Raw genomic sequence first — 17,406 nt, 5'->3', positions numbered from 1 at the left:
GACATCTGCATGCCACACACAGCAAGTGAACTGCTCCTATTTGGATTAAAACATCTTCCAGCCGTGTTCAGTTTCTGTAGAAAAATGCACATGAGTATTCAAGCTCTCAGTTGATATTACTCTTTCAGTGGATCAGATGCTTAAAATTACTTCATTCATGGATAAGAATTCAGAGTTAAACAGGTAAATAAACATAGCTCAAATCAGGGTTCATGCTATCAAGGCTAAGCAAGGCGAGGCTTTGCTCCTTATGCCTTGTGTTTTCTGTTTGCATCTAAAAAATTTGGAATGTCATCTCATTTTTTGGCAACACACTTAGCGTGTAAAGGCCTTTACATTTATAGTTCAACATTCAACATTTGCATCATAGACTAAACTACCTCTTCTTTCAGTGGGAACAAAGTCCCTTTTTCATACCCAGTCCTTCTTCCTGATATTGCTGTCATTCGGAACCGCTACATCGATCACTACGGCCGCCTTCTTCTGTTTGTCTACCACCACTATGTCCGGTTGGTTAGCCACCACCATTTTGTCCGTCTGTATCTGGAAGTCCCACAGGATCTTAGCTCGGTCATTCTCCACCACCCTTGGGGGCATCTCCCATTTTGACCTCGGGACTTCCAGGTTATACTCGGCACAGATGTTCCTGTACACTATGCCGGCCACTTGGTTATGGCGTTCCATGTATGCCTTGCCTGCTAGCATCTTGCACCCTGCTGTTATGTGCTGGATTGTCTCTGGGGCATCTTTACACAGCCTGCACCTGGGGTCTTGCCTGGTGTGATAGACCCCAGCCTCTATGGATCTTGTACTCAGAGCTTGTTCTTGTGCTGCCATGATTAGTGCCTCTGTGCTGTCTTTCAGTCCAGCTTTGTCCAGCCACTGGTAGGATTTCTGGATATCAGCCACCTCCTCTATCTGCCGATGGTACATACCGTGCAGGGGCCTGTCCTTCCATGATGGTTCCTCGTCTCCCTCCTCTTTCTTGGGTTTCTGCTGCCTGAGGTATTCACTGAGCACTCGGTCAGTTGGGGCCATCTTCCCAATGTATTCTTGGATGTTCCTTGTCTCATCCTGGACTGTGGTGCTGACACTCACCAGTCCCCGGCCCCCTTCCTTCCGCTTAGCGTACAGCCTCAGGGTGCTGGACTTGGGGTGAAACCCTCCATGCATGGTCAGGAGCTTTCTTGTCTTTATGTCAGTGGCTTCTATCTCCTCCTTTGGCCAGCCTATTACCCCAGCAGGGTACCTGATCACGGGCAGGGCGTACGTGTTGATGGCCCGGATCTTGTTCTTACCATTCAGCTGACTCCTCAGGACTTGCCTGACCCTCTGCAGGTACTTGGTGGTTGCAGCCTTTCTAGCGGCCTCTTCATGGTTCCCATTTGCCTGCGGGATCCCCAGGTACTTGTAACTGTCCTCTATGTCTGCAATGTTGCCTTCTGGTAGTTCAATCCCCTCAGTTCTGACTACCTTCCCTCTCTTTGTTACCATCCGACTACACTTCTCCAGTCCGAACGACATTCCAATGTCATTGCTGTATAGCCTGGTAGTGTGGATCAGTGAATCGATGTCTCGTTCACTCTTGGCATACAGCTTGATGTCATCCATGTACAGGAGGTGGCTGACAACTGCTCCGTTCCGTAGTCGAGATATATATATATATATATATATATATATATAGATATATATAGATATATATATATAGATATATAGATATATATATATATAGATATATAGATAGATATATAGATATATATATATAGATATATATATATATAGATATATATATATATATATATATATAGATATATATATATAGATATATATATATAGATATAGATAGATATATATATAGATATAGATAGATATAGATAGATATAGATATAGATATAGATAGATATAGATATAGATATAGATAGATATAGATATAGATATAGATATAGATAGATATATATATAGATATAGATATAGATAGATATAGATATAGATATAGAGATATAGAGATATAGATATAGAGATATATAGATATATATATATATATATATATATATATATATATATATATATATAGATATATTGTAAGGTGGTGCTTGTCCATGAAGACCTCTAAAAGTCAGAACCAGAATCTTAAGAATATTGGGAGGAAGACAGGACAAAGATGAAGAGAGCCAGAGATTAATAATAACTAATAATTGAATGTAGAAAGGTGTATAAACAAAGATGTTTAACAAAAATGAGAGTGTGTCATGGTCCTGGGTCATTTGACCTAGCGTTCCTGTTTTTTGGTAATTTTGTATTATGACCTATGTATATGTTCTCTTTGCTTGTCTTAAGTTTATTTGCCTAGTATATTATAGTGTTTGGTTATCCTGTTTTGAGTTTCTTATGGTCCCTGTTTAGTTCCTTGATTATTTTATTCCCTCTGCGTCTCCCTCTGTGCGTCTCTGTTTGTGTGTTTGTCTGAGTTCTTGTGCCTTGTTTTCCCTTTCCGGTTTATTCCATTTTTATCCAGTTTTCCCAGTCCGTCATGTCTAACTCGTCTCTTCTCTCTCTCTCCCTCTCGTCTGCCTCTCCTACACTCCTGTGTCACATTCCCCAGTTTCCTGTTTTATTGTCTCGTATTTCCATGTTTCACGTATCTTGTTTTGCTTTCCCTGTGGTGTCATGTTAATTTGTGTCAGCTGTGTCCCCCGTGCTGTGTTCATGTTATTTTTCCCAGTTTTGTATCCCTTTTCCTTTCTCAGCAATAAAGCTGCATTTTGAGTTCACATTTCACCTAAGTGAGGTTCTTTATGCATTCTATTCAAGTGAACTCCTCAATTGTAACTACTTTCTTTTTACTGCTATCTTTTCAATAGCAGTAAATCATGATTACTGTGTAAAATATATGAGTGTCTTTTGTCCTCTCTCCCTCCTCACATCTCTAGCCAGTAGTGGCAGATGGCTGCCCTGCCTGAGACTGGTTATCCCGGGGCGTTCTTCTTGTTAAATGGAAGTTTTTCCTTCCCACCGTGACGGCATGAATAAAATTGAATGGAATTTAATGTATAGATTTTAAAATTAAATCATTCCTTGGAAATCACTCATTTCTTTGTTCTTTCACAGTAGTTATGAAAACCAGATGCACAAGTGGCTATCTTCCTGACAAACACATGGGTGGCTTAGAGTACTTTTAGATCATTACACATTTTTGAAGAGATTTTGAACGTCATCTGTCAATATGAGCTAGCAGGCTCTATTGAGAGCCATCAGAAGATAAAAAATGGCTATTCAAACTTTGCAAGAAAAACTGGGAGAAAAATGTAAGCAGTTTGAAACAAAAGCTATCCCAAAAGGAAGAAAGAAACAGATTTTAAACGGTCTTTATTATATCAAAGATTTTATTTTGATAGTCCAAAATATTTACAGGCAGTCATAAATCAAAACAAATGGTGGCCACAGGATAGTTAATTAGATATAGAAAAACTGTTATCATTCAGATTTAGCACACTTTGATTAAATTGTTACTGTAATGTCCAGACTGTGCTAATCACCAGGTCTCTCTGTGTGACAGAGGCAGCTGGACACATGTTATATATGTGATGTATGGGCTTTAACCCTTTCACGCATAGTGGTTACTTTAGTGGACAGATATTAAAAGGTTGTTTTCTTGTATTTGTGACAGTGTTGATGGTATACTAGCACATAAGCTACCACATTGGACACTGATGTGTCACTCATGTCACCCTGCCACCCACTGGTCAGTCAGTGTTGTCCACTTAAGTGGACATGTAAAAAACTCCTTGATAAAAAATGAAGATCCAAAATCCTTTTTTATGCCAAAAGATGAATAAAAATACTTGAGAAAAAATCCTGATTGAGGTTGTAATAATTTATGCATGACAGGGTTAATTCTGAAACTGTCACACTTGTTGCGATCCCTGAAAACCATTTAAACTTGAATAGCTTTTGTATAATCTAGCAATTCTGTAATGTTGTGCAGGTGTTGCTGATATGATGAAAATCGAGTGTGCTCATTAACTTCAAAGCTATTTTTTGAATGTTCCGAATGAAAAGAGGGACAAACACCAAAGCCCTGCTGCCTGAGCCTGGGAGAGAATTTTGGTGACTAATAATACATAACAATGAGAATTTAAATAATGATAAATTTGAAAAATAGCAACTACTGTGCTCCAGTGCTTTTGCTTTGGTGCACCTAATTATGCGTTAAACTTAATTATGATTAAAGACTGTTGAGCATTTATACACAGAAAAGAGCTTAAAAACAGCTTGGCATACTAAAAAGCACAAATTATATACAATTTGTACATATGTGTATTCTTTTTCGTTCTTTTTTCATTATGTTCGTTAACACACCTGGAATCTTGAATTCAAACAAAGAGAGGAGTGCAGTGTACCTTACTTAAACACCACAACCACCACGAACATGTCAGTGCTTGGCTCACTTTTACAATCATTGTTACAACAATTCAGAGCATAAATGAAACTCAGGTTACTTCTTGCTGTACACCATTTATTTCAGAGCTACAGCCTATCTAATCTATGTAACATTGTGCTTCACATCAATGGGCAGGTGAGCTAATGAAAATAACACGCAGCTTGCAAAACCAGGTCTTTCACTGTCAGACATTTGGGATCAAGACAAGCTGAAGGCAAAGTATTTTTTTTTCTTCTTTTACATCACTTGATACAACACATTTTGCTACAGTCTCTGACGCATTTTTTTCTGTGTTATTGCTCTCCAAGGGGGCCATCAGGTGACTATCAATCAGGTGCTGCCTGCCTGAGTGTAATTAAAAGAAAGAACATTTATTACAGCATAAAAAGTAAAATCTTGCTAGCTTTTTTAATATTTAAACAGAGGTGGGTCGAGTATCCAAAAATTGTACTCAAGTAAGAGTAGCATTACTTTAAAATATTATTACTCAAGTAAAAGTGAAATGTAATCGTCAAAAACGTTACTCAAGAGTAAAAAAGGACTTGGCGAAAAGACTACTCAAGTAGCGAGTAACTGTTTGAAATGTCAGATTTATTTTTTAAATAAATGCTATCAGACAAAGAAAAATTAATAAATATACAAATTTTAGTATTTTCAAAAGGAATATATGTAAAAACATCAACAAAATAAGGCACAACTATTTTAATTTCCAGATTTCAGTTTTAAAGCCTATTTAACCAATATCTACAGTAAATAATATAAATATATAAACAGTGCAAACAATTTCCAGTGCCAAGATATGCTGTAAACTTTATATTCATTTTTGCCTCAGAGAAAACATTAGAATGAGGCATCTTCAACATATGTACATACAAGGGATCTCAGTTTACCATAAGTTGTATGGGTGTGCCATTTCTTCACTCAATGAGGTGATGGTTAAGCTTCAGCAGCAGTTTGCTCTCAAGGTTCTTTCTGTGAAGCTGTAACTGTTTAGCAGTGAACAGGAGTCCTGCATCACTGAGAAGTCCTTCACAAGCTCCAGATGCAGGAAGAGCTGTATTGATTTTGATGGACAGCTTCTTGATGTGAGGAAAGCCATGCAATAGATCCACACCTCCAGTGAATGGACATGAAAGGTACCTCTCCAGCTTCCCTGCTTCTGGCTTTCCTAACCCCCAACAATATACTTTTCATGTTTGTACAATATAATATTTATATTGTACGAACGTGATAATATATTGTTCAAACGCGAAAGGTATATTGTTAGAACAATATACTTTTCATGTTATAACGTGATATAGCTCTGCTTTTCTTTTGCCTGGGTGGCAGCTCTACGCTTCCGTATCCAAGGCTTTTCAATGTGGCCTCACAAAATTATCTCGACTACAACAACCATGAAAAGAGTTGGATGGACATTGCTGCTCAATCACAGGTGCCTGGTCAATGTTTTTCATTAGTAATTTAGCAAAGTTGATGGTGGTGGTGTGTGTGTGTGTGTCTGTAAGACAGAGAGAGGGAGAGCGAGAGACAGATTTTGTATGATAAGCTTCATGTTATCGACGCACAGTTTGAGCAATCAGGTTGCATCAGAGCATCAGGCCGTCTAGTGTGAGACCCTGCATGGTGACCTATGAACTTTTAACCCCTGAGATTTAATTGTACAGTTTGAGCAGGAGCTGAATAAAAAAATCGCAGTGTTTGCCAAGCTTAATACAGACTGTTTAAACTAAACAAGCTGCTGTTTCACATAATAAACCCTGTCACCCGCAGTATTGCCTTCTGTTTTAACAGTTAAAGCAGTAGAGACGAGCTGTTCGCATGTGTGTTGAACTCTAGCGTCATTAACCAGGCTAGCTGTTAGCTTATAGCTCACGCTAGCTAACCAGCGTGCAGTTAAAAGGACAGCCGAAGCTGCACAAAACACCCACAAACTTCACAAACCTCACTACAACGTAGCGCCGAAAATATGATTCGCAGCTCGAGCTCGACACAGCTGCTGTAACATAAGACTGACATCCAGTTAACTACAGCTAAAAAGATATTTAGAGAAAACTTACCGTTTCCTCAGGTTACACGAGCTGAGTTTTTTCACGCTGAAAAGTTGGTTTGTTTTGGCTCTCACTGAAGACATAGCTGTTCTTTTGTACTGCTTTTAAACTAAACATTGTTTGTCTATGAGGCCAAGGCTGTCCATCCTCTTCAGCTCTAGCGTAGACGACTGGCTCTGCCATGTTATATTGTTTCTTCTTTCCGTGTGTCCACTACTTTCAGACGCTTGGGCCGCTCTGCCCGCCACAGTTTCAAACTGGTCATGTGACTGCATGGCCACATCTGATTGGTAAAAAAGTTACCGGAAACTCCACTGGCGGCGTGTTATCTAATGTGTTAAACTATTTATTTTTTTTAAAAAGTAACGAGTCAAATTTTGCAAATGTAGCGGAGTAAAAGTAACGTTTCTTCTTCACAAATGTACTCAAGTAAAAGTAAAAAGTATCGTGCAAAAAAAGGTACTTTAAAAGTACATTTTTTTCAAAAACTTACTCAAGTAAATTTAACGGAGTAAATGTAACTCGTTACTACCCACCTCTGTATTTAAATATAGTTGTATTAGCGAATTCATCAAGCATCTTATATTAATATACATGCACACCCTAAAAATTTAAAAGCAAGTTCTTTGCTATGTTGGCAAGTACACTTCAGTATGAGGTTTTGGAAAAGTCTTTAAGATATAGATAAAAAAAAAAAATAGAAAGCTAAAGGGAGAAGCTGGTTTGCCTAAACATCAAGAGCAGGTGGATGTGAAATTGTCTGTCAAAAAGAAAAGGTCTGAGCATTTTTCTTTACCTGATTTGTGTTGTTCTGCAATTGTTCTTCTGGGTTTGAATCATTGGAAGCAGGAAAGCTGATGCGGTTCACAATTGGATAATCAAAGATAAGAGGGGTCAGAGTGGCAATCTTGGGTGTATACTTAAAAAATATTGTGTTGGCCGTAGATGGGGGGAAAGATGTAGAGTTAACTTGGGGCCCTGTTGTGTTGGCTTGGGCAGTGTTTGGTGATGATTGCTCTGTAGAAAATAATGAAGGCGAACTCGACTCTATTACAGCAGTGGATTTTGGAACCATTACTGTAGATGGTAAAGGGCTGAATGAGGGTGAGGGTGTGACAGAGCTGTTTACATTTTTGTTAGCAACAGTTCCTTTACTTTGGGAAGGAGTCCCATTTGTTGTTCCCTCGGGTGTACTCTGAAATGTTTCCAGTGAAGTGTTTTCTGTCATGGTTGATTGTGCTATATGTTGTATGGCCTGAGTTGGTGTTACTGACGTAGTTGTCACAGATGCTGCAGATTTGGTAAATTCTTGTGTAAACTGATCAGTACTGCTACCTTCCTCCTTGGTTGCTGGTCTTGTTACAGATGTGGGTGACACATTTGTGGATGCTGTGGCCAGTGGTTGAAGAGTTGTGCCTTCACTTCTATATGATGGTGTGTAGGTTGGTTTTGGGACATCTGTTGGCATTTCTTTTGTTGATTTAAAAGTGGAAGTTTCTGTTTGCATGTTTGTTGTTTCATCGCCTGTACTTTGTTGTGATGCTGTGTTTCCTGATAAAGCTTTTTGATTTGATGTGATTGGAAACGATGTTGTGGTTAGGTTCGATGGTACAGTGCTATTTGTTGGTGTTGTGAATTCTGTTTCTGTGTATGATGTTGTCTGCCTTGTTGTAGTGATGCTTTCCTTTGTAGATGCTGTAGGCTCAGTTGTTGTTGCTGTAATAGACACTGTCGTTTGTGTTGATGTAAGGGCTGTTGTAGATGCATGTATATCAGTTGTGAGTGGACCAGACTGTTTGGGAGTTGTAATGGCCACTGTGTCCACAGATCCTGCAGTTTGGGTTTTCACCCCTGTTTTACTAGAACCATATGCACTGTTTGTTGGTGTTGTATGTCGGGTTGTTGTTGTTGAGCCATAGGTTTGATTCCCACCTGTGGATGGCTCTGTTGTAGATGATGCTGACGTTGACATTGGTGAAGCCGCTGATTTGGCTATCTCTGATGGTCTAGCTCCTGCTGAAGTTTCTGACTGTGTTGCCGGAGTTAAGATTGTTGATAAATCCTGTGATGTTGCAAGCGAAGCTGTTGTAGTTTGCGTTATTGTGTTGGTCACTGATTCACCATATGATGGTGTGGAACCTTTACCATCTGTTGATCCAGCAGACTGATTTGAAGTTGTATACCATTCATTTGTTTTTGATGGGGCCGTTTCTGATGTGCTAGATCCTGTTAGAATAGCCGTACTTTTTGGTGATTCTGGTGTTCCCTCAGGTGTACTCTGAAATGTTTCCAGTGAAGTGTTTTCTGTCATGGTTGATTGTGCTATATGTTGTATGGCCTGAGTTGGTGTTACTGACGTAGTTGTCACAGATGCTGCAGATTTGGTAAATTCTTGTGTAAACTGATCAGTACTGCTACCTTCCTCCTTGGTTGCTGGTCTTGTTACAGATGTGGGTGACACATTTGTGGATGCTGTGGCCAGTGGTTGAAGAGTTGTGCCTTCACTTCTATATGATGGTGTGTAGGTTGGTTTTGGGACATCTGTTGGCATTTCTTTTGTTGATTTAAAAGTGGAAGTTTCTGTTTGCATGTTTGTTGTTTCATCGCCTGTACTTTGTTGTGATGCTGTGTTTCCTGATAAAGCTTTTTGATTTGATGTGATTGGAAACGATGTTGTGGTTAGGTTCGATGGTACAGTGCTATTTGTTGGTGTTGTGAATTCTGTTTCTGTGTATGATGTTGTCTGCCTTGTTGTAGTGATGCTTTCCTTTGTAGATGCTGTAGGCTCAGTTGTTGTTGCTGTAATAGACACTGTCGTTTGTGTTGATGTAAGGGCTGTTGTAGATGCATGTATATCAGTTGTGAGTGGACCAGACTGTTTGGGAGTTGTAATGGCCACTGTGTCCACAGATCCTGCAGTTTGGGTTTTCACCCCTGTTTTACTAGAACCATATGCACTGTTTGTTGGTGTTGTATGTCGGGTTGTTGTTGTTGAGCCATAGGTTTGATTCCCACCTGTGGATGGCTCTGTTGTAGATGATGCTGACGTTGACATTGGTGAAGCCGCTGATTTGGCTATCTCTGATGGTCTAGCTCCTGCTGAAGTTTCTGACTGTGTTGCCGGAGTTAAGATTGTTGATAAATCCTGTGATGTTGCAAGCGAAGCTGTTGTAGTTTGCGTTATTGTGTTGGTCACTGATTCACCATATGATGGTGTGGAACCTTTACCATCTGTTGATCCAGCAGACTGATTTGAAGTTGTATACCATTCATTTGTTTTTGATGGGGCCGTTTCTGATGTGCTAGATCCTGTTAGAATAGCCGTACTTTTTGGTGATTCTGGTGTTCCCTCAGGTGTACTCTGAAATGTTTCCAGTGAAGTGTTTTCTGTCATGGTTGATTGTGCTATATGTTGTATGGCCTGAGTTGGTGTTACTGACGTAGTTGTCACAGATGCTGCAGATTTGGTAAATTCTTGTGTAAACTGATCAGTACTGCTACCTTCCTCCTTGGTTGCTGGTCTTGTTACAGATGTGGGTGACACATTTGTGGATGCTGTGGCCAGTGGTTGAAGAGTTGTGCCTTCACTTCTATATGATGGTGTGTAGGTTGGTTTTGGGACATCTGTTGGCATTTCTTTTGTTGATTTAAAAGTGGAAGTTTCTGTTTGCATGTTTGTTGTTTCATCGCCTGTACTTTGTTGTGATGCTGTGTTTCCTGATAAAGCTTTTTGATTTGATGTGATTGGAAACGATGTTGTGGGTAGGTTCGATGGTACTGTGCTATTTGTTGGTGTTGTGAATTCTGTTTCTGTGTATGATGTTGTCTGCCTTGTTGTAGTGATGCTTTCCTTTGTAGATGCTGTAGGCTCAGTTGTTGTTGCTGTAATAGACACTGTCGTTTGTGTTGATGTAAGGGCTGTTGTAGATGCATGTATATCAGTTGTGAGTGGACCAGACTGTTTGGGAGTTGTAATGGCCACTGTGTCCACAGATCCTGCAGTTTGGGTTTTCACCCCTGTTTTACTAGAACCATATGCACTGTTTGTTGGTGTTGTATGTCGGGTTGTTGTTGTTGAGCCATAGGTTTGATTCCCACCTGTGGATGGCTCTGTTGTAGATGATGCTGACGTTGACATTGGTGAAGCCGCTGATTTGGCTATCTCTGATGGTCTAGCTCCTGCTGAAGTTTCTGACTGTGTTGCCGGAGTTAAGATTGTTGATAAATCCTGTGATGTTGCAAGCGAAGCTGTTGTAGTTTGCGTTATTGTGTTGGTCACTGATTCACCATATGATGGTGTGGAACCTTTACCATCTGTTGATCCAGCAGACTGATTTGAAGTTGTATACCATTCATTTGTTTTTGATGGGGCCGTTTCTGATGTGCTAGATCCTGTTAGAATAGCCGTACTTTTTGGTGATTCTGGTGTTCCCTCAGGTGTACTCTGAAATGTTTCCAGTGAAGTGTTTTCTGTCATGGTTGATTGTGCTATATGTTGTATGACCTGAGTTGGTGTTACTGACGTAGTTGTCACAGATGCTGCAGATTTGGTAAATTCTTGTGTAAACTGATCAGTACTGCTACCTTCCTCCTTGGTTGCTGGTCTTGTTACAGATGTGGGTGACACATTTGTGGATGCTGTGGCCAGTGGTTGAAGAGTTGTGCCTTCACTTCTATATGATGGTGTGTAGGTTGGTTTTGGGACATCTGTTGGCATTTCTTTTGTTGATTTAAAAGTGGAAGTTTCTGTTTGCATGTTTGTTGTTTCATCGCCTGTACTTTGTTGTGATGCTGTGTTTCCTGATAAAGCTTTTTGATTTGATGTGATTGGAAACGATGTTGTGGTTAGGTTCGATGGTACAGTGCTATTTGTTGGTGTTGTGAATTCTGTTTCTGTGTATGATGTTGTCTGCCTTGTTGTGGTGATGCTTTCCTTTGTAGATGCTGTAGGCTCAGTTGTTGTTGCTGTAATAGACACTGTCGTTTGTGTTGATGTAAGGGCTGTTGTAGATGCATGTATATCAGTTGTGAGTGGACCAGACTGTTTGGGAGTTGTAATGGCCACTGTGTCCGCAGATCCTGCAGTTTGGGTTTTCACCCCTGTTGTACTAGAACCAGATGCACTGTTTGTTGGTGTTGTATGTCGGGTTGTTGTTGTTGAGCCATAGGTTTGATTGCCACCTTTGGATGGCTCTGTTGTAGATGATGCTGACGTTGACATTGGTGAAGCCGCTGATTTGACTGTCTCTGATGGTCTAGCTCCTGCTGGAGTTTCTGACTGTGTTGCCGGAGTTAAGATTGTTGATAGAATTTCGTGTTCTGATACTGCTTGGCCTACGTTTGCATTTGGTGATTGGCTGATTTGGGTACGTTCATGACTATCAGTCAAGTGTGTAACGTTACCAGGGCTTATATTTTGAATTTCATTTTTTGATGTTGTAAGTTTATGCTTATTTGGTTCTGATGTTCTGTTTTCTCCTTGGATTTCCTCTGTTCTATTCAAGCTGGTTTTCGGAGTGGTTGTTGGAGTAAATGTATTTGCTTCTGTAGATGAAATCCTTGGTTTTGGTGTGGATGAATTATCACTTTTTAGCAGCTGTTCTTCATTTGCAAAAGCCTCATTTATCGATTTGTCCTGAATTATGTACAAAGCTGTGGAAGAGATGAAAACCAAACAGTTTTACATAAACTAATGTAGTATAACATGCTATAAGCAATAGCAAAAATTAAAACCTAAATCATTTTGCTGTGATGTGTACGGAAGAGGATTAGGGCCACTGGGGAAAAAAAAGAATTCTGACTTTAATCTCAGAATTCTGACTTTTTTTCTCAGAATTCTGAGATTAAAGTCAGAATTCTGTTTTTTTTTTCCCAGTGGCCCTAATCCTCTTCCGTAGATGTGAGTATATGTATCACAGTGCACTCAAAAAAAATGATTTGCCCTCATAAACCCAAAAAAATAATTTTGAGTAAAGTGCAGCCGAAAAATATCAAATCAAATGTTTACTGACTTAAATAATTAGTCGTTAAGGAACATTTGCTTGGTATAATCTGAATATATACCAGTCAAGTAAACTTCACTTAACCAGATAGGTTTAAATTGTTAACATTTTACATCTATTTTCTTCCCTTAATACTTGGGGCAAAACGTAGAGTACAACCTGGAGAGGTCGCCAGCCTAACTGAGGTCTAACTCAGAGAGACAGACAATCATTCGCACTCACATCAAGTGGTTCACCAATTAACCCAACCCCACTAACTTACATTTTTACACAATATGTAAAAAAGAAGAAAAAAAAAGAAAAAATAGATGAAAATTTTTACATGTACTCTAATGACTTTTGAGTGCATTGTCCTTTTAGCAAATTAATTAAACTCAAAATAAAAGTGAACAGGTGAGACAAGTCTGTAACCATAACTTTGCAAATGTATGTGATACATTTTTAAGGATTAAGGCTTTTGTCGCCCCATTATTATTCTAAAAGCCCTGGTGAAGACACTAGGACGTTTGTGATCATACTCCTGACATGAACTCTGAGGTGGTGACACAATTTTCCCCAGGATGTAATTTAGGTCACATTGTCACTCAAGTTTGGGTTCCAGCTGGTGGATGAGGGAAAGGGGAGGCAAGAGGAGGAGAGACCCGAGGCAGCCACCGGTCCGAGTGTCAGGTGAACTGAACATCAGGTAAGAAGTTATGACCTGCAGTCTATCTGGGATCAGATATAAACAAGTTTAGGTGTGGTTTATTTTCGTTGTGCTGACTTTTTACACTCAGTTAGAATAACTCGTACTGCATACTAGCCAGCGGTGCACATCGCAAATTAGCTCACATAGACACATTAGTTGTGCCGCTTCTTAATGACGGTATGTTCAACTCAATTCAATTTTATTTATATAGCGCCAAATCACAACAAAAGTTGCCTCAAGGCGCTTCATAGATAAAGAGAAAAACCCAACAATTATATGACCCCCTAACTCCCTTTTAACAGGAAGAAACCTCCGGCAGAACCAGGCTCAGGGAGGGGCGTGGCCATCTGCTGCGACCGGTTGGGGTGAGAGAAGGAAGACAGGATAAAAGACATGCTGTGGAAGAGAGACAGAGGTTTATATCAGATATGATTCAATGCAGAGAGGTCTATTAACACATAGTGAGTGAGAAAGGTGACTGGAAAGGGAAAAACTCAATGCATCATGGGAATCCCCGGCAGCCTACATCTATTGCAGCATAACTAAGGGAGGATCCAGGGTCACCTGGTCCAGCCCTAACTATATGCTTTAGCAAAAAGGAAAGTTTTAAGCCTAATCTTAAAAGTAGAGATAGTGTCTGTCTCCCGAATCCAAACTGGAAGCTGGTTCCACAGAAGAGGGGCCTGAAAACTGAAGGCTCTCCCTCCCATTCTACTTTTAAATACTCTAGGAACAACAAGTAGGCCTGCAGAGCAAGAGCGAAGTGCTCTAATAGGGTGATATGGTACTACAAGGTCATTAAGATAAGATGGGGCATGATTATTTAAGACCTTGTATGTGAGGAGCAGGATTTTGAATTCAATTCTGGATTTAACAGGAAGCCAATGAAGGGAAGCCAAAAGAGGAGAAATATGCTCTCTCTTTCTAGTCCCTGTCAGGACTCTTGCTGCAGCATTTTGGATTAGCTGAAGGCTTTTCAGCAAGTTTTTTGGACATCCTGATAATAATGAATTACAGTAGTCCAGCCTGGAAGTAATAAATGCATGAACTAGTTTTTCAGCATCATTCTGAGACAGGATATTTCTAATTTTAGAGATGTTGCGCAAATGGAAGAAAGCAGTCTTACATATTTGTTTAATATGTGCGTTGAAGGACATGTCCTGGACAAAAATGACTCCAAGGATCCTCACGGTGTTACTGGAGGCCAAGGTAATGCCATCCAGAGTAAGAATCTGCTTAGATACCATATTTCTAAGATTTTCAGGGCCGAGTACAATAACCTCAGTTTTATCTGAATTAAGAAGCAGAAAGTTAGCGGCCATCCTCGTCTTTATGTCTTTAAGACATTCCTGCAGTTTAACTAATTGGTGTGTGTTATCTGGCTTCATGTGTCATGGTCCGGGTGAGTGCGGGGTTTTTCCACTCTGCTGGGCTCCACCTTCAGGCAGAGACTCCAATCAGCTTTCACACCAATCAAGTCACCAGTATATAAGGCCAGCACTCACAACAGACCTCTGCCAGATCTACTGCTAACTCACGTTAGTGCTAGGCTCCCAAGCCCTTGTGAGAGCCTCCTAAAAATTGCATTTCTCCTCACCGTGTTTTCTTTGTCATAGGACCCACCTGGCCGTCACGCTGAACTACACACATCTCCGCCTGGATGCTGGTTGCTTCCTTATCATCATAAGACTCCACCTGCCTGCCTCCCTGCCAGGTCCCTTGCTCCAAGTATATTCTGGACCCTCTCTGGAGACTCCTTGCATGACACTTTCACCTACAACGCGTAAGCCCTAACCACCACAGTCTAATCCTTCGGCTATGATTCACTAGACTGCCACTGACTGCCTGTATTTTGTCATTATAGTGACTGTGTACCTCCACCCAAGCCGCTGCCCCTTTTTCCATTCCCAGGATCCGTCCATGAAATCTTGCACCTAGTCATAGCACTCAGTCAGAGTTTCATGTTCATAGTTTGGCCTCATAGTTCTCAGTTCATAGCTTCCTCAGTTCATAGCATTCATAGTTTCCTGCTTTGTAATTTTACTAGGCACTGTAAATAAAGCACTGTGTTCACGCCTATTTTGCCTCCCTCCGTGTCTGCATTTGAGTCCACACCCACAGCCTGGCCCTCTCGGCCGTAACATCATGAATAGATAGAGCTGGGTGTCATCTGCATAGCAGTGAAAATGTATGCTATGTCTTCTAATGATGCTGCCTAAGGGAAGCATGTATAATGTAAACAGAATTGGTCCTAGCACTGAACCCTGTGGAACTCCATAATTAACCTCAGTGTGTGAAGAGGACTCTCCATTTACATGCACAAATTGGAGTCTATTAGATAGATATGATACAAACCACTGCAGTGCAGTACCTGTAATACCTACAGCATGTTCTAATCGCTCTAATAGGATATTATGGTCGACAGTATCGAATGCTGCACTGAGGTCTAGCAGGACAAGCACAGAGATGAGTCCACTGTCAGAGGCCATAAGAAGATCATTTGTAACCTTCACTAAAGCTGTTTCTGTGCTGTGATGAGCTCTGAAACCTGACTGAAACTCTTCAAATAAACCATTCCTCTGCAGATGATCAGTTAGCTGTTTGACAACTACTCTTTCAAGGATTTTTGATATGAAAGGAAGGTTGGAGATTGGCCTATAATTAGCTAAGACTGCTGGGTCTAGAGATGGCTTTTTGAGTAAAGGTTTAACTACAGCCAGCTTGAAGGCCTGTGGTACATAGCTGATTATTAGAGATAGGTTGATCGTATCAAAGAATTAATTAATGGCAGGACTTCTTTGAGCAGTTATGCAGGAATGGGGTCTAAAAGACACGTTGATGGTTTGGAGGAAGTAATTATTGAAGTTAACTCAGAAAGATCAATTAGAGAAGAAGAGTCTAACTTAACATCAATGGTACTAAGAGTAGCTGTAGATAATATTACATCTGTGGGATGATTACTGGTAATTTTTTCTCTAATGATAAAAATTTTATTTGTGAAGAAGTTCATGAAGTCATTACTAGTTAACGTTAAAGGGATGGTTGGCTCAAAAGAGCTCTGACTTTTTGTCAGCCTGGCTACAGTGCTGAAGAGAAACCTGGGGTTGTTCTTATTTTCTTCAATCAGTGATGAATAGTAAGATGTTCTGGCTTTGCGGAGGGCTTTCTTATAAAGCAGCAAACTATTTCTCCAGGCTAAATGATGATCCTCTGAATTTGTGACACGCCATTTCCTCTCCAGCTTACGAGTCATCTGCTTTAGGCTACGTGTTTGAGAATTATACCACGGAGTCAGGTACTTCTGATTAGAGACCTTAATTCTCACAGGAGCTACAGTGTCCAGAGTCGTACGTAGTGAGGAGGTAAAATTATTAACAAGATAATCGACCTCTGACATAATCGACCTCTGTCGTACGTGAGCTAACAACCCCAACTACCAGATTCATCTTGTAATTGGCTAAAAATAACTTAGCCTACCTGTGAGAGGGACGTGCTAGCTGGCAGTTTTTTCAAGTGATGTTGAAATTTCCACATTCCAACACTAAAAATGCGTCAGGAGCTGTACGCTCAGCACAGCGTCAGCACCGCAGAAATAAACGGATGCATCCGTAGACTCGAGGCAGAATTCACAATGTGTTTTCGGGACTTTCAGGTGCATGGACCAATGTTTGCTTTTCTAATCAAACCAGAAAGCTTTAATGAGCAGCTGGATTTGTCTCACATTAACAGGCTGAGAAAATGCCAGTTAATGCGACATTGAATTGCAGCTGATTGAACTGAAAACCTTGACTCTGTGGGGGTCAAAGTTTGCGGAACTATGAACGCAGCTGGAATCCACAGCTGTGCGTGTTCATGGAGCTTGTATTTTCACCTGCTGGACATCACTATCTCACAAGTTTAACTGTCTTCAGAACATTGCAGAGGCCTTATTGACAGTATTTGGTTCTACATATCTGTGTGAGCAGATTTTCTCTCACACGAAGAGTGTCCTTAGGTAGCCGTCTGAACACTGGACACTCGGAGACCTTTTTATCTGAGTGGGAGACCAGATATCACATTAACATGTGTATCTCTGTATTAACAAACATGCCATATTTGCCCAGTTTATTTTTCTTATTTTTCTTTATTGTTGTGAGGAGACCATAAATAGCATTTGCATTTTCTGTTGTACAGTTCATTTGCTGTTATGGAGTTCTTCTTATGGATAAAAAGTGTCTTTTTTTGTTT

At 40.3% G+C, this 17,406-nt stretch overlaps 1 protein-coding gene across 1 annotated transcript; it reads right to left on the bottom strand.

The window, feature by feature from the left end:
• Positions 1–3,400: 3,400 nt before the first annotated feature.
• Positions 3,401–12,200, bottom strand: LOC113018675 (mucin-2-like). The gene is made up of 2 exons (XM_026161978.1): positions 7,286–12,200; positions 3,401–4,786 (listed from the first exon to the last, which is right to left on the bottom strand). Exons 1-2 carry the CDS (start codon positions 11,708–11,710, stop codon positions 4,772–4,774), a joined length of 4,440 nt encoding a protein of 1,479 aa, XP_026017763.1. The 5' UTR covers positions 11,711–12,200; the 3' UTR covers positions 3,401–4,771.
• Positions 12,201–17,406: the final 5,206 nt, after the last annotated feature.

Source organism: Astatotilapia calliptera, chromosome 3, assembly GCF_900246225.1.
Source record: "Astatotilapia calliptera chromosome 3, fAstCal1.2, whole genome shotgun sequence".
Lineage (NCBI taxonomy): Eukaryota > Metazoa > Chordata > Actinopteri > Cichliformes > Cichlidae > Astatotilapia > Astatotilapia calliptera.
The sequence above is the reverse complement of the archived record's forward strand: the minus strand, read 5'-3'. Positions and strand labels throughout refer to the sequence as shown.